This window comes from Neofelis nebulosa, chromosome 10, assembly GCF_028018385.1.
Source record: "Neofelis nebulosa isolate mNeoNeb1 chromosome 10, mNeoNeb1.pri, whole genome shotgun sequence".
NCBI classification, from domain to species: domain Eukaryota; kingdom Metazoa; phylum Chordata; class Mammalia; order Carnivora; family Felidae; genus Neofelis; species Neofelis nebulosa.
Genome location: NC_080791.1, coordinates 55,506,075 through 55,527,576, shown reverse-complemented (window position 1 = coordinate 55,527,576; position 21,502 = coordinate 55,506,075). Strand labels below are relative to the sequence as shown.

General features: G+C 55.7%; 1 protein-coding gene across 5 annotated transcripts; it reads left to right on the top strand.

Annotated features, from left to right (window-relative positions):
* The first annotated feature begins 6,811 nt into the window (after window positions 1-6,811).
* Window positions 6,812-21,416, top strand: TSKU (tsukushi, small leucine rich proteoglycan). Of its 5 annotated transcripts, none has more exons than XM_058687699.1 (2): window positions 6,812-6,911; window positions 18,916-21,416. In XM_058687699.1, exon 2 carries the CDS (start codon window positions 18,924-18,926, stop codon window positions 19,995-19,997), a length of 1,074 nt encoding a protein of 357 aa, XP_058543682.1. In that variant the 5' UTR covers window positions 6,812-6,911; window positions 18,916-18,923; the 3' UTR covers window positions 19,998-21,416. The 5 variants fall into 5 exon arrangements, with proteins under 5 accessions (XP_058543682.1, XP_058543684.1, XP_058543681.1 ...); XM_058687701.1 differs by lacking the exon at window positions 6,812-6,911 and adding an exon at window positions 7,698-7,923; XM_058687698.1 differs by lacking the exon at window positions 6,812-6,911 and adding an exon at window positions 7,950-8,108.
* The last annotated feature ends 86 nt before the right edge of the window (window positions 21,417-21,502 follow it).

Here is a 21,502-nt window from a genome sequence, read left to right as displayed (position 1 = left end):
AACTGATGCAAGCTGGGATCTTCCGTAAATGCTCAGCAAATATTTCTAAGTGAATGCATCAGTCAGAGAGATGGCTGTGGGAGGCATTCTCTGGTTTTCTTGGCTGGTTTGACTTCAACACCAGAGATACTAAAACAGAGGTTCTCAAACTTCCCATTTTAACTTGGTGGGATGAGAAATCATTTTCTGGGTTATGTCCACCTTTGTTATAGCGAATAGAATAGAATAGAATAGAATAGAATAGAATAGAATAGAATAGAATAGAATAGAAAAGAAAATATCAGAGCATACTACCTGTGGTAAGGGTAAGTATTGTTCTGTCAAACTTTTGTTTCTGTACCCGTGTCCCTGGTTGCGTGATACTATGCATTTCTTATTATAGGCTGTCATTTAAAAAAAAAGTCTGAGGGGTGCCTGAGTGGCTCAGTTGGTTGAGCACCCAACTTCGGCTCAGGTCATGATCTTGCAGTTGACAAGTTGGAGCCCCACATTGGGCTCTGTGCTGACAGCTCAGAGCCTGGAACCTGCTTTGCATTCTGTGTCTCCCTCTCTTTCTGCGCCTCCCCCGCTCATGATCTGTCTCTGTCTCAAAAACAAATAAACATTAGAAAAAAAATTTTTTTAAGTCTGAAAACCTCTTGATAGAACAGGTTTGCTTATGGATAGGAATGATTCCAATGTTCTCTGGCAGTCAACTTGTGTGGGGGTAGCATTCTGTAGTCTGTTTGTCCTGGGACAGAAGGTAATAAATTGAGCACACGGCCCTTTGCACGCAATAATGTAATCATGTAACCCGAGCCTGATAACAAAGGTCCCCCGAGTTCACTGGCCCTCAAGGACTGGACCTAGTCAGGAAGTCTTCTGCACGATGGTGTAAATGAGACATCTTCCCTATAGAGGGCGCTGTAGTGAGGGGCCAAGGAGACACTGGCCGGACTGACTTTGTCAGCTGGTAATGGCCCTGCAAATATATTGTTATTAATAAGCTGCTCTTGCCCAGGTCAGTTGGTGACAAAGCCAGGACTGGAATCCCACATCTTGACCTCCAGACAGGGGCTTTTGCCTGCTGAGGGTAGTGGTAGGATACAATCTTGGGCCTCTTTGCAAGCCAGGGTCTCCTGCTGAGAGGGCCAACCAGAGATCCAGGGGGCCAACAGAGGGAGCCTCCCTCTCTACTTTGTCTCCCTCCCCACTCCCTAGGCCAAAGCCACCTTCCTTCCATTTTTTTCTCTGCATCTGGAAAACAAATCATCATGCCTACCGAACTTTCCACACCCCACACTGTGTTCTCCGGGGCCATCCAATCAGGCTCCTGCTTCAGTTTCCCTGTCAATTTTTACAAACGCTTGTCCTATGCTGTAGAATGAATAAATAAATCATAATAGTAGTAGCCAACATTCAGCAAGTGCTCACTATATTCCAGACACTGTTCTACACATTCTGCATGGATTCATTTTAATTCTTACAATAACCTTTGAGGTAGGGACTATTTTTCTCACTTTACAGATCAGAAATGTAAGGCAAGGGCTCCTGGCTGGCCTATTCAGTGAAGCATGCTACTTTTTTTTTTTTTTTTTTTAAGTTTATTTGAGAGAGAGCAAGCGTGAGAGCGGGAGAGGCAGAGAGAGAGAGGGAGAGAGAGAGAAGCAGAAGCAGACCCCGCACACTGTCAGCATGGATCCTGATGTTGGGCTCGATCCCATGAACCACAAGATCATGACCTGACCTGAGCTGAAATCAAGAGTCCACTGCTTAACTGACTGAGCACTCAGATGCCCCTGAAGCATGCTACTCTTTTTTTTTTTTTTTAATGTTTATTGATTATTGAGAGAGATAGAGACAGGGCGTAAGTGGTGGAGGGACAGAGAGAGAGAGAGAGAGAGAGAGAGAGAGACACGGAATCTGAAGCAGGCTCCAGGCTCCGAGCTGTCAGCACAGAGCCCGATGCGGAGCTCGAACTCATGAACCTTGAGATCGTGACCTGAGCCCAAGTCAGAAGCTTAACCGACGGAGCCACCCAGGTGCCCCTGGAGCATGCTACTCTTGGTCTTGGGGTTGTAGATTTGAGCCCCATCTTGGGCGTAGAGATTACTTAAAAATAAAATCTTAGAAAAGAAGAAGAAATGTAAGGCACAGAGAAAAGTTTAAGAACTTGCCTACTGTGGAGCTGAGATTCACACCTCAGCAGTTTGGCCCCCAAGTTTGCACCTTGCTGTAGTGAGTAAGTGAATGAATGAACCACCTTGTTCATGACAGAGGTATCTTCACTGTCATGGAAGGACAGAGGAAGAACCCCCCAGGGATAAAGTGAAGGATTGGGAAAGTCAGGAGAGGTTCCCTGGAGGTGATACTTCAGCTGAATTCTGAGTAAGAGATGGGGTGGGCTAAGGGCCACTTCCGTAGGGGGGGACAGCAGGAACAAACACACGGAGGCAGTGAGCCACTGCCAGAACCTGCAGGGATCCCCAACAGCCGGGGGAGGTCGGGGCATCAAGTCGCAGCAGGGGGCAGGGTGGAGAGGGCCCCCCCACCGCAAATAAGCACAAACCAAGTGCTTCCAGGCTCAAAGGAAGAGAAACTGTGGGGAATGAAAATGTCTTTGTGGAGGAGGCAGCAGGGCTTGGAAGACCACGAGGACTGCAGCTGGCAGACTGAGCCGAGAAAGTCATTCCAGGCAGGGGAAAAAGCATGGAGGTGGGAGAGTGGGAGAGAAATATTTAGGGAAGCATTTGATTTAGCAGGAGGAGAAGGGTGTTCATCGCACAGTGACTGCTGAGGCACCAGCAAAGCCCGTGCACAGAAGTCTGCAAAGGAAGGGCTGGAGTCATTTCAGAGCCAGTTTTAAACTCTGTGTGCGGGGCGCCTGGGTGGCTCAGTTGGTTAAGCGGCCGACTTCGGCTCAGGTCATGATCTCGCGGTCCGTGAGTTCGAGCCCTGCGTCGGGCTCTGTGCTGACAGCTCAGAGCCTGGAGCCTGTTTCGGATTCTGTGTCTCCCTCTCTCTGACCCTCCGCGTTCATGCTCTGTCTCTCTCTGTCTCAAAAATAAATAAACGTTTAAAAAAAAAATAAAAAAAAAATAAACTCTGTGTGCCCCTGGACGTGTCACTTCTGAGTCTCAGTTTCCACACCCATAAAATGGAGATGAGAGACTACCTAAGAAGTTTGCTTAGAGGTGTAGACATGAGAATGTGTGTGGAAGTACTCTGCAAACTCTAAGGAAGTTCTGCCATGACCCCCAGTCCCCGAACGGACATCAGAATCACCACACAAGCTTTTATTTTTTTTAATTTTTTTTTTTTTTTTGAGAGACAGAGAGAGACAGCATGAGTCGGGGAGGATCAGAGAGACAGGGAGACACAGAATCCGAAGCAGGCTCCAGGCTCCAAGCTGTCAACACAGAGCCCGACGCGGGGCTCGAGCCCACAAACTGTGAGATCATGACCTGAGCCGATGTCGGACGCCCAACCGACTGAGCCCCCCCCAGGCGCCCCACCACACAAGCTTTTAAAAAACAGAGCATACCACAAGCCAACTCAGCTCTACGAAATCAGAGGGGGGGGCTAGGAAAGGCATCCTTTTTCTTCCAGCTCCTCTTTTCTATTATTTCCTCGCATAGTCCTGATGCTCTATTAACTTTACATCTGCCAGCTTCGACAGCTGAAAAGAAGAAAATGCAGCAAGAAAAATAGTTAGAGATCTGGGAGTTTCATGGAAATACATTGAATTTGGAGGTTTTTTCTGGTCAGGCCTTGATATCCATGATGAGAGAGAGAATCAATCTGGGTGGTTGTTACAGGGATTGAATGATACAATGACCTTTATTTTTTTTTTAACGTTTTTAAATTTATTTTTGAGACAGAGAGAGACAGAGCATGAGCGGGGGAGGGTCAGAGAGAGAGGGAGACACAGAATCTGAAACAGGCTCCAGGCTCTGAGCGGTCAGCACAGAGCCCGACCTGGGGGTCGAACTCACGGACCGCGAGGTCATGACCTGAGCCGAAGTCGGCCGCTCAACCGACTGAGCCACCCAGGCGCCCCTACAATGACCTTTAAAGTATCTAGCCGCAGTCCCTGGTATGTGATCACAGTCAGGATGACCCCAGAAGGGTGAAGAGAACGGAAGTGAGAGTGCATATGTATAAAGGGAGTGGCAACAGAATATAATGAAGGACCTACTTTACCTGGCAGAGGGCTTCTGGGGGAGGGGAATCTGAACAGAGACTTGAAAAATGTACAGGGGCTTCCCTCCCCCAGTTCCATGTAACTAGAGGACTAGAGCTTTAAATGTGTAAGAGGGAGTGGTCAGAAAGGAGACTGAAGAGGTGGCGGTAAGGTGGGGGCATATCTCATGGGCCTTGAATGCCGAGCCAAGGAGTTTGGCTTTTGCCTTGGAAAGGTTCTAAGCAGACAAAATGTCATGATCAGTTTTGTGGATTTGCAGTTTAGGAATGCTATTTCTGCTGCAGTATAGACAGCAGACAAGGCTGCTGGACATTCCCTCTCCAAAGCCCCAGTTAGGAAAGATCAGGGGAATGATGAACGTGGGGAAGCTGCCTCCAGCCACCAACCAAGATGTGAAGAGCTGTTCATCACGTGTCTGTTAAGTGAAAAGCCCTTTAGGGGAGCCTGGAGGCTCCAGCCCAGCGGGTAGACCCTGCATACAAAGGGCAATGGGAGGTAGCATCCCCCTTCCCCCACCCCCTGCATTCCCTGGGAGTTGATTATTAATCTCCATTGCTCAAATGCTCAGCAGGAGCCTCACTCCGTAACTCCACATCAAGGAATGTGAGTCTCCAGGCCAGGGCAAAGGGGGATTCACCAAAAGAAAGCCCCCTTCCCCACAGGGAGGGGGGCCAGAAAGTCAGGTGACCATGCCCCTGTCCCCTCTCCTCCCAAGCCTGCTGGGCTTTCCAGACTCTACACCATCCCTGATGGGAGACTTCTAGGTATAACAATAATGGCAATTAACAATACAGGATGGCGCTTCCTGTGAAGCCGACTGAAGTTTTACTAAGTTACCTTGTTTACTTCTCACAACAGCCTCTTTTACAGAACCTCAGAGAGTTAGGTAACTTGCCTGAGATTAGGCTACTTGCTGGCTAGCTTGGGTTGGAGCCTAAACCCAGTCCACCCTCAGGGCCCTCACCAAATGCTTTTTGGGGGTCTCCTCCCCCAGGCAGGGAGGGGGCTGTGGGAAGGGTCTGACTCCTCCTGAGGGCTCCGGGATGCACAGAGAATGATTAGGGGATGCAGAGTTGAATCTTAGTGGCCCATTAATTATAAGCTCCACTGTGAGGAGGTGACTGGATGCAAAGGAGCCTATGGTACAATTTCAAAGACTGATGCGAAGGGCTGGTTGGTCCCTCTGGCCTCCACTTCTGGCAGCTGGGTTTCTAACTCCGGGAGGACAATGGGCAGAGGAGAGGGGTGAGCTCTTCCTGTGCTGCACTGATAAGATGGGGCTCCCAGCCTTCTCCCTTCACCTCCCTAACCAGCAGGGACTGGGGGGTCTCAGCCCAGGTGAGTGGCGCCTTCAGGACCACACAGTGACTGAGTGCTGGGAGGACTTGCAAGAGTACTTTGTTCTCCGTGCAGCAGATTCAATTTTGCTGCCCTGAGGCCTCTTCTCCTCCTTCCCCATCTCTCTACGTACCTCCCTCCTTCCCCAGGCAGACAGGCACACATATACACACAAGCCCAAGCAACTTTTTGTAATTAAAAAAAAAAAGTAATAAATAAGGATCAAAAAGACTGGGAGTGCGAGTCTGGGCCACTGCAGGGGGAACATTGCCCAGTCTCTGCACCCAGGGGCCCTCTCCAACAACAGAAAGTTCCTGGGAGGTCCAGGGTCAAGACCAAAACCTCCCTCAACCCCTGGCCCAGATACCTGGGGGGTGCCTAACAACCTCCCTCATCCCTGTCTAAGCGTGTAGACTGGGAGACTCAAACTCACCCTGTGCGCCAACCCCACATAGGGATTTCTCCCCCGACCCCCACTTTTAAAAGTTTTGGGTTGTTTTATGTCTTCCTGCCCTTACAACCATAAAAAGGGGTGAAGAGAGGATGGACTGCAGAGGGAGGAATAAACCGGTGCCTACTCACACACACAGTTTCCCTTCTTAGAAATCCAACCAGCAGTCCACGGTCCCCTTCAGAAAAAATTAGTCTGCTGCTTTCCTTCTCTTTCCCCAGGTTTTCTGCCTGAGCCTGTCTCTCTCCTCTCCGTGGGTTCGTCTTTCAGTCAGTCTTTCAGTTTCAGATTCCTGATGTACTTCTCACTAAAGTCTCTGGACCTCTTTTTCACTCATTAAAAAAAAAAAACGGGGTTGAACTCGAGAAAAGGGGACCCTCACCCACCCAATCTCTTTCTTACCAACATCCCCCCCACCCTCTGTCTTACACACACACACACACTCTCTCTCTCTCTCCCTCTCTCTCTCTCTCTCTCTCTCTCTCTCTCTGGCGACCTCCAGATGTTCCCGACCGTGCGGCCATCTGCTGAGGTTGCTCAGGCGCTCCGGGGGAGGGGGCAGGGATCCCGGTTGCAGGAAGCTGGGAGCCAGGCCGACTGGAGTGGGCGGGAGCTGCGTGCGCACTTTTGAGACGCTCCCTAGGGTGGAACCCGGGCTCGGCTCGGGCTCGGCAGGCGGGCGGGGGGCGGGGCGGGCGCGCGCCGGGAAAGCCGGCACTTTGGCGACACTCCCTAGGTCGCCAAGCTGCGGGCCCGAGCCGCCACTGGGCGCCTGGCAGGCGGGGCCGCGGGGCGGGGGGGTGGGGGGGGGTGGGCTCCCAGAGGCGGGCGGGGGCCGGGGGGGCGGGCCGCGCCGCGCGGAGAAAAGCGCCGGCCGAAGGGCCCGCGGCCGGGCCGCCTGGGTGAGCGCGCCGAGGCGGCTGAGGCGCAGGCTTCCAGGTGGGTGCGGGTCCCGGGTGGAGCGGGAGTCTGCGCTGAGGGAGAAGGTCCAGAGCCCACGACCCCAACCTCGCCGCCCCATCCGGCGGGCAGGCGGGCGGCGCTGGACTCTGGGGGCGGGCCCAGGGCCCCTCAACTTTTCGTGGACCCAGGGCGTCGGCAGCCGCTGCCGGACGCCCCGGCCTCGGCCGGGGTAGGGAGCCCGAACTAAGGGGAGAGGGCTTCCAGGAGACAAAGGCTCTGACCGGGAGCCGGCGCCTCTGGGGTCTTTGTGTGGACACGTGCATCACGCGTTTGTGGGTCTTTGTGGATTTGGATCCGGGGACGTGCATCTGCCTGCGCCTTTGTGTATTTGTGGCTTTGCGTAGCTGTTTGGTGCCTGTGTCCACGTTCTGTGGGCTAGCGTTTGGGTGTGGGTGGGCGCATCGTTGTGTGTCCGCGTACGTGGTCTGTGCCTGTCGACGTGTCTGGGTTGGGTGTCCGTGGAGTGTATGCGCGCCTAGATCCAGACACCGCCCCAGCTCCTCGCTCCCCTGCTGTCCACCGGGGCCCCAGACTTGACTTCAAACTTTTCTCCTGGTTCCTCGGGCAACAGCCCTGGTCCTCCTCCCCCTGCAGCCCGGGCAGGGGCGCTGGCAGCCCTCCCCTCCTTCACCTCCTGGGGTCCTTAGTGCTGCGAGGGGATAGGATGGGGGGGGGGGGCGGTTGGTCAGTCGCGCTAGCGGACTGGCCTGGGGCTGGGAGGAGCGTGCCGGACGCCCCAGCCGAACAAGCTCGGACGAGAGAGGGAAGCGGCCAGTCCTGGGCCCCGGCGGGGGGCCGGAGACAGGAAAGGAGCCGGCAGCTGGGTTTGCCCGCCCTGATCTTCTCGGTGCGAGTGTATGTGACCGAGAGAGACGTGTCTGGTCGGCGGAGAGGCCGGCCCCAGCCCCCGGCTCCGCTTTGAGATCCCCTCTCCGCTGGCGTCCCGCCCCCGGGGGCTGGTGGGGGGACCAGCCCTCCGATCCTGTAGGTGAGGAGGCGACGGCTTATGGGCTCCTGGGATCCGGGCGCGTCCGCGGCGCCCGCTCCAGTACCCTCAGCTGGCCTGCAGAGAGCAGGAACCGGGCACCTACTGGTTTCCGATGGGACGGCCACGGGCCCACAGTCCGGCTCTGGGCGAGTTGCTCAGCCTCTCGGAGTCACAGTCACCCTGTTGTGAGTGGGGGCGAGGAGCTGGCGGTGGGGATTACCTGCGCAGCGGGAACCCGCCTGAGAGCCTGCCGCCCACACTTGGCCGGGGCGAGGAGGTGACTCAGGAACTCTTCTCCCATCCTTCCTCCCTGCCTGCTCTACCCTTCAGAGAAGTCCAGACTTGCGGAGCCTAGGTCTGATAGTGAGGGAGGGCTCAGGGGTGGGACTCTGCTGGGCCTTTGATCCTGAGTGGTGAAGATAGTAACCTTACACTTTCACTCCCCTGCCCCCCTCACCCCCTACCCTGCACCAGTCTTTAACCTAGAATTTTACCAGATGCTGCAGATGTGAAGGAGGGCCACGACCCACTCACATAGGAAGGAGGCTACCGTGGGCACTATCCGTTCCCTTAATGGGCTTCAGTTTACCTTCTGGAAAGGAAGGTGTTGACTTCTCCCCTCCCTTGCTGTTGTTGCTGACTGGTTGAGACCCCAGAACCTGGGGACACTTTGATGTTTAACACACACCTCCATTCTGACTTGAGAAGTTCCCAGGCACTAATTTGCTGTGTTGAATGAGGGGGAGGAGAGGTGTCTTTGAAGTTAGGGAGGGATGAAGTGAGGGGGGCCTGGAGCCCCTGCAGCCCTGGAAGGGAAGGCTGGAACTCGCAGCCAGGGGAAGCCGGGGAATATGTCCAGGAAGCAGGAAGTGTCTCCCACTGAGGAACACCACTGCATGGCTCTGTGTTTTCTGATAACACAGACAGAGGTGGTCAGCATTGTGGACTATCAGATGCAAGGTGTGTGTTTGGGGGGTGGGAATTGGACTTCAGCAGGAAGGGAAGGCAGAGGCCAAAGATGAGGGCCTTGAATGCCAGGCTTAGGAGCTGGAATTTGAACCTGTAGGTGGTAGAGAGCTGCCGGAGGGTTTAAGCAGGCATAATAGAGTGGGATTGGTAATTCTAAGGAAACTTCCTCTGGTTTGTGGGTGGTGTTGGAGACTGGGAGACCAGTCTGCAGGCAGAGTTAGTCAAGAACCTAGATTTTACCCCCACTCCATTGCTTCTTAGCCCTGTGGCCTCGGGCAGGTAACTTTACCTCTGGTTCTTAGTCTCCTCATCCTTCAAATGTGAATGGTAGTAATTCCCGTCTCACTGATCTGTTGTGTCAAGTGGCATAATGAATTACGTGTGCTAACAAAATGACACGAGGTTTGTGGTCTGCCTTACGTTGTTGGATTGCACTGACAACAGAAGGCAGAGACAGCATCGACTGCGGTCCTAAACCTGATTTCACCACTTGGCGGGGCCCTCAGTCTCCTGGAAGCTTGAGCCAATTGTTGCCCTCACCAAGCAGGAGGAAGCTCTCTCTCATCTGCTCTGTCCCCTTTCACCTGGCCAGGCCCCACACGGGAGACGAGCTGGACACAGATACGAAGATGGCCACAGACCACAAAGTGTGTCATACTTTGACAGGAGCTGCCCAGGGGCCATAGGAGCTTAGGAGGACCGCGACCTTTTGTTGGATGAGGGGCAGATTAGGCCTCACAGAGAAGGTGGCTTTGGACTTGAATGTGTGCATTTGCGGGGTGGACAAAGAAAGGAAGGACATCTCTGTCATCTTCATCACAGGGGACAACCTGTGCAAAGGTGTGGGGCCCTAGAAGCAAGATAGGCTTCTAGCGTGGCAAGCTCTCTTTGTGGGAGGGGTTTTAAGTGGGAGGGGTGGTGAGGGCCGATTCTTCTGTTGGGACTGTACTCCGACGCCCAGCAGGGCTGACAGTTGGAGGCAGGGGGCCAGGAATAAGGCTGTTGTAGCAGTCCAAGTCATGAGGCCTGCTGAGCCCGACCTGGGCAAGGCGAGGTAACTGCCTGGCTTGGGGGGATGAGAGAGGGGAAGATAGTGACCCACCTACCCAGGCATAACCGCTGATTCTCCTTCTGTCCTCATTCCGCCACATGTGCGCCACAACTGCTTCAGCCTGCTTTGGCTCCTGCAACCTTTCCAAACCCCCTTCCCAATTCCCAGATAGATCCTGGTCAGCACTAGTGGCCCTGGTAGGGCCCTGGATGGTGCACTGGAAGAGAATCCAAGGCTTGAGGATGCATTTTGGATTCTTCTCTAAACCCTGCCACTGCCTCGCTTTCAGATCAGCTGGTGTCGAAGCTCCTTTTTCTTTCCTGGCCCCTGCAAGGTGTCACTGGGGGCAGGAACCCACACACAGTGAGCACCAAAGCGTGCCAGGCCCGAGGCTGAGTTTTCATTTTACCTTGTGTAATCATCCCAGTGACCTGCTGGGAGCAATACTAGAATTCTCAAGCATGTTACAGATGAAAGCTCGGACTCAGGTGAGGGCACGTGCAAGCCTCCTAGCAGGAGAGGCCCTCTGGGGTTGGAGCCCGGTCTACCTGGCTGCAAAACCCATTCCTCTGCCCCATACTGCCTCCTCGTGTGTCCCCACATTCTGCGTTACACCGAAGGGAACTTGGCAAGCTTCAGGAAGAAGATACGCTGCCTGGCGAAAATAGTATGGGGAGCCTGGCCCATCTCTCTGTAGATCATCCTCCTTAGGCAAGGTTGCTGGGCCTCCAGGGCCCACCTTCACCAGGGATAATGTCACCGAGGAGGCCAGGCTCTGGGTGTCAGAGTTCCTGGATCCTGAGTCCAGCCCCTGTCTTCACGGGCTGCGTGACTCTGGACAGATCACCAAACGTCTCTGGGTCTCTTTACGCAACTGCAGGATAGACACAGCGCTGTCTAACCTGCTGAGCTTACAGAGTGCCTGAACAGCTAATAGTCGAGGCATTGGAAAGGTTGAGAGGTACCGTTTGGGGAAATAATAGTATTCTACATGCCTGGTATATCTTCATATAATACCGGCTCTGTGCCAGCTCCAGTGCTTCCTTAGCTCCAAGGACATAAAAATCAACCTGATCCCATCCCTACTCCCAGGAAGACAGACAGGTAAACGTAATTAGAGTCCAGCACGATCGGCTCTAGCCGTCACCCACACGGGCCCATTTGGAAGTAGAGTCACAGTGGCCTAAGGAAGGGTTTGGAGCTCAGACATCTGGATTCGAGACCTGGTTCTTCGACTGCCCAGCGGAACAGTGTCATCTCTTTGTCTGCAAAATAGGGACAGTAATCCCTACCTGCGGTCAAGGACGGTGATGAGGCCGAAGTGAGACGGTGACGTAGAAGTGTGTGGTGAGCCGACGTGTTTGTACAGATGTGCGGCATTAGCGATCGTGTCGGGAGAGCCAGCCCTCAAGGCTCTGGGAGTTTGGCCCTGAAATTCTTTTTGCCTTGCGTTTCCAGAGCTGACGAAGTGGCGGGGGTGGGGGAGGGGTGGGCAGGATGCTAATGGAACTTCCACCTGGGGATTTCGTTGGCATCATCTCAAGTGAGCTCATGGCAAAGGGAGCCCGGCGGGAGGCAGCTCAACATTGAGCAGCTGGTGGAGGCAAAAGTCTGCCTCAGGTGGGTGCTGGGGCCCTGGTCCAACCGAAGGTTCAGCCTCCTCCCCACCTCATCCCTGTGCCAGGAGCTCCCTCTTGCAGGGGTGGTGAGAAGCTGGCAAATCTTTTTTTTTTTTAATTTTTTTTTTCAACGTTTTTAAATTTATTTTTGGGACAGAGAGAGACAGAGCATGAACGGGGGAGGGGCAGAGAGAGAGGGAGACACAGAATCGGAAACAGGCTCCAGGCTCCGAGCCATCAGCCCAGAGCCCGACGCGGGGCTCGAACTCACAGACCGCGAGATCGTGACCTGGCTGAAGTCGGACGCTTAACCGACTGCGCCACCCAGGCGCCCCGAAGCTGGCAAATCTTGGGGCCAGAAATGCTGTGGTGCAGCACCGGGGGCAGGCACGTGGGGCCAGGACGGCCCAAGCTAGAACCCCTCGCTCTACACAGCTCTCAGGGGAGGAGGGGAAGAGGGTTTGGGGCCTGGCCAGCCGATACCAGCGCACGGACCCAAGAACATTCGTACAGCCGGTCACAGACCTGCCAGGTGCCTGGCGCTGCACTGGGGACTTGGGTAGGGGGGAACATAAAGGAGAATAACATGGTCATTGCCTTCTGGAATCTCAGTACACCATCACCATCACCGTCTGCCGTGCACTGGGCACTTAGCATGAGGCAGACATTGAGCCAAGTGTTCCACACGCCGTCCCTTCATGCTTTTACCAACCCTGTGTTGTCCTCCCTATTGGGGACACGGAGACTCAACCAGGCGAGTAGGTACAGGGCTGGACTTTCACCTGGGTCTGAATCCCGCAGTTGATCCTGAACTGCTGGGCCGTCCACTCACCCGACAGCATTTGCCGTGCCTGCCAGGCCTGGCTCTGACCCCGGTGCAGGTCTGGGGGGAAGGAATAAACAGGTGAAGATGGCAGAGAGAGTCAGGGTCCCAAGCTGGCCGCACTTCCAGTCGGGAGATGGGCAGGTAAAGAACAGTAGAGAACATAGTCAGTGTGCATCCGCGTGGATGATGTGAGAGGCCCAGGGAGGGAGAGGTGGCCCCGGGGGCCCCCGGTGGACAGAGCAGGCTTTGTTCCACTGGCGGGGCCAGGGCAGGCCAGGTGGGTGTGGGTGCGGGTGCAGCTGGCAGTGGTGAGGCATCGAGACCCAGGTCCTGCTCTGCCATTTCCTTGTTGTCACCGCCCACTCCGGGCCTCCGTTACCCGTGCGTTATCGTGGGGGACCCTCCAGTCCCCCAGCCCTGAACTCTCTGAATTTGAGGAAGCGTGACAGGGCCGGGAGTTGCCCAGAGGTCACCACCGTGGGTTCGGATCAAGATGGGGGCTCAGCTAGGGGAGGGAGGACGGTGGGGACAGCTGACAGATGCCCTGTGCCAGCGAGAACTGGATTTCTGCGGGTACAAGTAGAAGTTGGGAGGTTTTTGGGAAGGGGAGTGATGTGGGCCAAGCTGTTCTGGAGGCTCTCCTACCAGGGAGACCTACCCGGAGTCTGTTAGTAAATAGCCACACTGCTTAGTCTTTTGACCTCACGGGGCCATCAGCAGACTTTCCTAGTGTCACAGTGGGCGCACCAAGGAGTAACTCATGGCCCCTGCCCGGAGGACCTTATGCTGTGTTCCCTGAACCCAGAGCGGGGCGTTTCTTTTTTTTTTTTTTAATTTGTTAATGTTTATTTATTTTTGAGAGACAGAGAGAGGCAGCATGAGCGGGGGAGGGGCAGAGAGAGAGAGAGAGAGAGAGAGAGAGACCCAGACCAAGGAGCAGGCTCCAGGCTCTGAGCCGTCGGCACAGAGCCCGACGCGGGGTTCAAACTCACAAGCCATGAGATCGTGACCTGAGCCGGCTCAACCGCTCAACCGACTGAGCCACCCAGGTGCCCCCAGAGTGGGTAGTTTCTAACCCCTCGTGTTCTGTAAGCTGGCTGACCAGTGTCTTTGATCCGCAGGTCGGGGTTTGGAAAAGAAGTGATACATCTTGGGCCAAAGATCCCTTTCCTCCCTCAGCTTCAATGGTGGCCCCCTGTCCGCCTCTCCCTTTCTCCCCAGGGTAGATCACAGGTCCCAAGAGGGAGACAGAGTTCATACTGTTACACAGATGAGAAAACCAAGGCTCAAAGAAATAATGAAAACCATGAGGGTCACACAGGGAGTGGCAGACCTTGGCACTAGAGGCCTGGTCTTCTGGGTCCGAGACAAGCGTTAGTGACCTTGTTCTGAGCTGGTCTCCCGTCCCCACGGCTGGTCTGTAAGCCTCATGAGGACAGGGGCCCTGGTACCCCCAAAACCCACCCAACATATACCTCACATGGCCTTGCCCAGCACGCCCTGCACTTCGTAGAGATTTAGTAAACGCTCCTGATAAGTTCTGGACTCCTGAAATGCTAGAGCTGCACTGTCTAGACTCAGCCTCTTACTGTGAAGCTAGAGAAGCTGAGGCCCAGAGGGGAGACGGGACCTATCCGCAGAGGGAACAGGCCAGGCAGAGCAGGGACTAAGGCAGGCACCCCTGACTGTCCTCCAGGGTCTGTCTTGTCACCATGCACAGTTGTCCTCCCCTTCAGCCCCAGAGAGTGGTGAGAGGGATGGGGAGGGGCCTCGGCGGCCCTCTCTGGGGGCCCCTTCTACCGTGTAACCTAGGAGAGCCATCCACTGTTCATCTGTCAAGTCCTGGCCCTGTGGTCTCTGATCCTCACAGCAACCCCTCGAGGAAGGGCTTGCTGTCTCCATTTTCGGTGAGAAAACGGGCTCAGGGAGAGGGAATCGCTTCCCAGAGTTGCCCAGTTTGGCACTGCTTCCCAGTGTTGGAGACTGCTTCCCAGTGTTGCAGCTCCTTCAAATCAGGGAACTGATCCCAGAATGCCAGTCTTTGTCTTCAGCCCCAACTCTGATCAGTGGGTCGAGCCCTCCTAGAGCACCGTGTCAGGAATAGCTCGGAGACCCTGTGCAGGGCCCCGGGAAGCGGTGCTGTGATTGATTCGTGACCTCTGCAGTGGATAGGGCTATAGGTGAGATCAAAAGGCACCACCTTTCCATTATGTGGCCTCCACCCCCGGGGGCCCCATTTCTCTATAGGAACGTTCGACTTCACCTTCACAGTCCCCTCTGAGGCTGATAAGGACCATCATTTCCATCCCAGACTCATAGTCTAAGGAACTGGTCCAAAGATGTAAAATGACTTGCCTGGTTCACCCTGCAAATTAGTGTCCAAGGTTTCTGGCTGTGAAGGCCTTCTCTGCCCACGACGCTGAGGCTGGTGGTTTTTGTCAAGGGGAACTCCCATTACTCATCCCTTCCCAGAGCCAGCAGCGCTGTTGAGAAACTCGGGCCTCCCAGGAAAGAATCGCTCTTCCAGAGGGTGCCGATAAGAGCTTGGACACGTCTGATACGTGTGTGCCGAAGCAAGGAAGAAGAGAGATGGGGCAGCCCCCGCCCTCCGCTGGTGCCCACGCACCTGCTCCCTGTCTGTGGAGGAAGGCGGGGGAGCCCACACTGCATTCTCCCCATGTGCTAGGAAGGCTGCCAGGTGCCGCCCTGCCATCGTTTCATTTCGTCCCCATGATAGTCCCGGGAGGTGGCTATTAATATCTCCATTTTACAGATGAGGAGACTGAGGCTCAGAGATAGTAGCTACACAAGATCAGAGAAAGCAGAGATGGCCACGGGGCACTCTCTCAGGAGGCTCTGTTAGTATGTTTGCCAGTGTGTTGCATGCATTTTTTTACCGTAAGAGAGGAAATAGGGGTAGAAAAGGAGATTAAGCCATGCTTAAATCACTCAACGGTTCTACCATCTAAAGAGAAACTCCTGTTGTATGGATAGATTTTCTTCTAGACTTTCCAAAATTAGGATCTGGGTGGTGGTTGTTGTTTTTAATGCATAGTTATAATTTTCCTAGACATGCAATTTATCCTTATGATACCTAGCATTATGGCATCAGCCCCCTCTGTGAAGCCGCAGGCTTTTCTGAGCATGACTTTTATGGACTTTGTAAGATCCCCAGGGGACTTCCTGAGTCTCAGCAGCCATCCTGAGCGGGCTGGGAAGCCCTAGGCCTGGAATGAGCAGACCAGAGCCTGAACACCACCTCCTCACGGGGAATCCGTGGACAAGTCACTGCACACTGGGTCACGGCCGCCTCATCACTAAAGTGCCAGATTTCATGCCCTGCTCTGCTGCCCTCATGGCATCAAACGAGCAGAGGCCTTCTGTAAACTCTAGAGAGCTGTGCCCCTGGCAGGAATTTTCCTTATCTTCCCTCGGTCTCCTTCTGAGAAAGTTCTGCCTTCCCCTTGGCCCCTGAGCCTTTTGCTAAGGGCTTAGAGCAATAGTGGCAGACCCTAGCATCTCTGAGACATGCATACATAAGGCATCCCTCCCAGAGGGGACATCTCCTCAGAGCAGGACAAGGGCAATGACCCTCAAAGACCACCAACCCACACACCTCTGCCTTTGCCCCCTTCTGGGTCCACGTTGTAAGGCATCTCAGGGGTTTCTCCCTTCTTTCAACCTCCTAGGAGACCTCTGAGAGGCCTCTGGGCTCTCCTGTGACCTCATGAAAGCCCCAGAACCACTGAGTGGCAGCCAGAGGTGGCCTTACAACTCTCGCCACTTAGCTCTTCTCTTCTCAGCTAATACAGAAGTGCGTGTTCCACTTGAACCAAACCAGTTATAAGGTCACCGAGGCCTGAATTCAGTTCCAGGCTCTGTCACCTTCCCTTTCGCGTCCTCGGTTTACTCTAAAATGGACACAAGATGCTGACCTCCTGGAGTGACCGCAGATGTGGGAGAGAATGTGAGTCCGGCACTAGCCCATAATGGGGACAGGCTCCGACTGTCCCCGTCAGCACTTTCCACTGCCAGTGTGAGGCCCGGAGCAGTGGCCCCTGTGCAGGGCTGAGCGCGGACCTTGTCTGGGCTGCCCTGGGAACACTGGCGAGCACAGTCATCCAGGTGGGTCTCGATCTGTGCTCCTGCTCCCTTTACGTCTGCTGTTGTGTCTCCAGCGGCCCAGGAATGACCACCTTGCATTCGTGCACAGCTCTTCACAGTTTGCATTGCACTTTGGTGGGAGTTGAATCACCTGACCTGAGGAGGGCAGGGCAGGGATTATTGCCTGTGGTACAGAGGACAGGCTAAGGCCCGGGGAGGGCAGTAAGAGGCCCCTGCTCTGGAGGGAAGGTTTGGGCTGTGTCTGGGCTGCCGGTTACATAAGCAGGAGCTCACGAGGGGCCATCTGGCATTTAATAGGCACATTGTATAATCACCTTGGGGAACCAAAGTGCAATCTCAGGGCCATTGTGTGTGTGTGTGTGTGATGTTTGTTTAAACCCCAGGAAGGATGGGTATGGACAAATAGGCTTGGCAGGGAAGGTGGGGCTCTGAGTGGTAATGAACCCCTGTGGTGAGAAGCTCACCCAACAGAACAAAGGGGGCCTGGAGCAACTCAATATTTTCCTTTTGGTTCCAGACACTGGAACACTCTGTCCTGCCTCAGTTGGGACAAAGTCCAGGATGCACCTGGGCCGGGTTTAATCCTCAAATTGGCCTCTACAAAAGAAAGGGGTGGGAGAGGAGAGGCCCACAGAGGGGGGCGGAGAGAAGAGCCCCACTTCTCGCTGTCCCTGTGCAGAGCCAGAGTGTGGATCAAATGACGGCCCCTTTAAAGTTTCATGTAGGGCTAGTAATGCTATCCCGCTTCTCCCTCCCCTTTACCCCCTCCCTGAAGGCCAGTAGGGGCAGGTGGGGAAGGGGAGACTGGGCAGGGGGGCAGAGCAGGGCCACGCCAGGTGAAGAGACCTGCTGGGGTGAGGCAGGGTGCCTTCTGTCTCCCGGGTGGAGTGGTCACTGTGTGGCAGGAGGGGGGGGGGGGTGGGAACCACAGACTGTCCGGTTAGAGGCCTTCATTACTCAACCTTCTCTCTCATCCCCCTGTGAGCCCCTCCCCCAGCACCTCTGTCCATGGAGCTACGGTGGGTGTGAGCTCAGGCTCTGGGTCACACAGATGTGCATGGGTGTGAGGAATGAAGGTGACAACACATGCAGGTCTGGCGTCGCTGGCAGCTGCTGTTAGAATCATACAGGGAGGGAAACCGAGGCCAGGGGAGGGTAGTGGCTTGCGTCATGGCAAGTGGCAGTGGGGAGAGCGCCTCGTGGGCCTGTCTCCACTGGCCACCTGACCAGCCCTGCTTGAGGCAGCAGATGAAAATAGCGGAATTGGGGCTGAGCAGGCGTGGGTTCTAGTCCTGCCCTGCTTTTTACTAGTTTGGGATAAAACCCAGGTCCTCTCTGAGCCTCTAGTCCTTCTTCCAGATGAGGGAGTCAGCCCAGCTGCCTGCCCTGGGTTAAAGAAAGGGCCAAAGAGGCATAACAGCTATATCAGCTTTGGGTAGGGAGGGACAGGGCGGGGGGTGGGGGTGGGGGTGGGGCTTGGGACAAGTGTCCCCAGAGCCCACCTGGAAGTCTAGACACAGGGTCCCCAATTGGAATGAAGTATGCTGCTTCTGGAGGACAGGCCAGGGAGAGGGCTTAGGACTGTGGACTCAGCTATTGTTACCCACAAGAGGGGTAAGGTGGGTAGTCAATGCAGGCCCCCCTTACAGCGCGAGACCTCCGTCTGAGCGGATGGAGTATGGGTCTCAGACGTGGTTCCAGCCACTGCCAAAGCACGACAGTGAGTCATGCCTCCCCTGTACTCCATCTAGTTCCATCCCCCTTACGTGTGGCCATGCATAGCTTTCTGAACCTTTGCATCTCAGTTCCGTCTTGGTGAAGTAGCTGCCTTGCGGTGTCTGTAATTGTGAAGGTTAAGTGGGGCCAGGCCGTGATGGCGGGTAGCGTAACAGCCAGCTCGTGGCGCACGCTCAGAGCTGGATAGAGCACCCTGACCCCTCCTCAGCAGGGTCTAGGGCAAGACCAGCCCATGGACCCTCGCCCATCAGAGCCAGAAGGGCCAGACCCATCTAGTCCAGGGGGTTTCCGGCAGGGTTCCTCACCATCCTACGGCAGGACTGGTAAGGAGGCCTGGAAAATTCCAAGTCCCCACCCTCATGTCAGCCAGAACATGCCCATTTTCCTCTGCTAATCTTTTTCTAAGAAAGCCTTCCGCTGCTTTCAGTTTAACATCCACCCACCTGGCCTTTTATCACACAGATGGAGAGACTGAGGCCAGAGAGGAATGGGGACCCAGAATTTTATGAGGAAGGGTGTTCAGGGAAAGCGTCCTGGGAGGACAGGACTGGTGGTGGCAACTTCCAGCTGGGCCTAGATACGCTGGCTCGTGTCTTACGTGGTAGGCCAGAACCACCTGGTGTGGGGTGCCTGCTGCCGTCCCTCACCTGTGGCTCTCCTTCCAGCCCCCACCATGCCGTGGCCCCTGCTGCTGCTCCCACTGCTGCTGCTGGCCGTGAGCGGGGCCCAGATGACCCGGCCATGCTTCCCCGGATGCCAGTGCGAGGTGGAGACCTTCGGCCTCTTTGACAGCTTCAGCCTGACACGCGTGGACTGCAGCGGCCTGGGCCCCCACATCGTGCCCGTGCCCATCCCTCTGGACACAGCCCACTTGGACCTGTCCTCCAACCGGCTGGAGACCGTGAACGAGTCGGTGCTGGCGGGGCCGGGCTATACCACGCTGGCAGGCCTGGATCTCAGCCACAACCTGCTCACCAGCATCTCGCCCACCGCCTTCTCCCGCCTTCGCTACCTGGAGTCACTCGACATCAGCCACAATGGCCTGGCAGCTCTGCCGGCGGAGAGCTTCACCAGCTCGCCCCTGAGCGACGTGAACCTCAGCCACAACCGGCTCCGAGAGGTCTCGGTGTCTGCCTTCACGACCCACAGCCCGGGCCGGGCGCTGCACGTGGACCTCTCCCACAACCTCATCCACCGCCTGGTGCCCCACCCTGCAGGCGCCAGCCTGCCCGCACCCGCCATTCAGAGCCTGAACCTGGCCTGGAACCGGCTCCGCACCGTACCCGACCTCCGGGACTTGCCCCTGCGCTACCTGAGCCTGGATGGCAACCCGCTGGCTGCCGTTGGCCCGGGTGCCTTCAGGGGGCTGGCAGGCCTCACGCATCTGTCACTGGGCAGCCTGCAGGGGCTCCCCCAGCTGGCGCCCCATGGCTTCCGTGAGTTGCAAGGCTTGCAGGTCCTGGACCTTTCAGGCAACCCCAAGCTCAAGTGGGCGGGAGCTGAGGTATTCTCGGGCCTGGGCTCCCTGCAGGAGCTGGACCTGTCAGGCACGGGCCTGGTGCCTCTGCCTGAGATGCTGCTCGTCCACCTGCCAGCACTGCAGAGCATCAGCGTGGGCCAGGGCGTGCGGTGCCGGCGGCTAGTGCGGGAGGGTGCCTATCCTCGGCAGCCTGGCTCTAGCCCCAAGGTGGCCCTGCACTGCGTAGACCCCCGGGAAAGGGCTGCAGAGAGCCCCAACGCTTTGTGACAAACGGTGTGGCCCGGGGCCATCTGACACACTGCTGCCCTGGGCTTCCTCAGGGCCTGGGTAATTTATATTTTCATGTGCCAATGCCAGGGGGCACCCTGCAGGCCTCTGTAGCAGCGCGGCAGAGAGCTGTGGACCTAGGGAGAGCTTTGGGGCTGGGGCCGACACCCAGGAGCAAAGTCTGGCCCCTCTGTCTGTGTTGCTCCCCAGACCATAAGTAGAAGGTCTTAGATGCCAAACCCAGACGGCAGTCCCCTGCCGTCCTTCCCCGTTTGTCCCCAAAGTGCCTTCCTTCAGGCCTGGGCCAACCTGACCTGTGACAGGGGGAGGGTGGAAGGGCGATACTGCTGCAGAAAAGAGGTCAGGCCCACGGCTGAGCATCCCCTTGGGCCCACGGTCCAGTCACTCAGGGGCGTGAGTTTCTTTTATGAGGTAGCCCCCGCTTTGCCCTGGGCCCATGAGGCCCACCTCATCCTTTTCTTTTCCTCTAGAACGCTGGGTAGAACCTTAGTCATAGAAGGGACTAGAGAAAAAAATCAAGTGCACCTCCTCATGTGACAGGTGGGGACACTGAAGTCCAGAGAGGGCAAATGGCTAATCTAAGGCACTAGAGCCATGGAGACATAACCGGCCCCAGCATCCTGCCTCCCAGCGAGGCCTTTTGCACTTTTCTGTCTTCTCTAAATCATGCCCTCTGTCCCCTTCCTGGGCTCCCCCATCCTGCCATTTGTACCCTTTCCCTGTCGTCCCCAGGACAGGCAAGGGCCTCCGAGGTGGGACTCAGACCCGAGACCAGCTGCATGGCACAGGTTAAGTGAGTTCACCTCAGAGCCTCTGGAAGCTTCAGGCACGCCAATCCCAGCCCTACCAGTTTCCCACTCTGCAGTGGGGTCCTCCGGCGTTGAGACTGGAAATTCGTCCATTGACCCCTGCGGTACTGCCTCTAAGTGCAAGGAGTTGATGCAGTCCTGGAGCCCCAAGGGGCCTCCTGGACTCTGTCCCCACTGGCCCTGAGCCCAACAGCCTCTCTCACCCATCTTTGGGCAGGTGGCAGGTACCCCCATCAATGTTTATGCTCTCAGCTTCCCAGCCCTGGGCTCTTTCCTTTGTATTTGTTCTATAAAAGTTGTTGCCTTTGTAATGGACTGTTACTTCAACCACCCTTCCCCCCACCCCTGCCGGCAGGGGATGGAAACGTGTCATTTGTAAAAGAAGAAAAACATTGCATTTGTTCACTTTTGTAATACTGTGTCCTGGGGGTGTGCTGAGGGAGGAGGTGTTGGGGGGAAGCGATCGGGCATGAGGGGGCATCAGGGGTCCCAAGGAGCCACCCACAGGACAAGGAGAGCTCTGTCCTCCCCCACTTAGCCCCACCCTACACCTAACTGATCCTTGATTTAATAAACACTATAAAGAGTCCATCTTTCCATCCTTGGACTAGCACCCTCCAACATGCTCTGGGCAGCCTGTTGTCCCGGAAAAGCCCCATCCCCTCTCGCAGGATT

What these genes read in the sequence shown, in the direction of transcription:
- TSKU (XM_058687697.1), top strand. Translation starts at nt 18,483, where the DNA reads ATGGACCCTCGCCCATCAGAGCCAGAAGGGCCAGACCCATCTAGTCCA. An exon ending in ACCATCCTACGGCAGGACTG is followed by an intron (nt 18,574 to 18,915) that starts GTAAGGAGGCCT and finishes CTCTCCTTCCAG; the next exon opens with CCCCCACCATGCCGTGGCCC.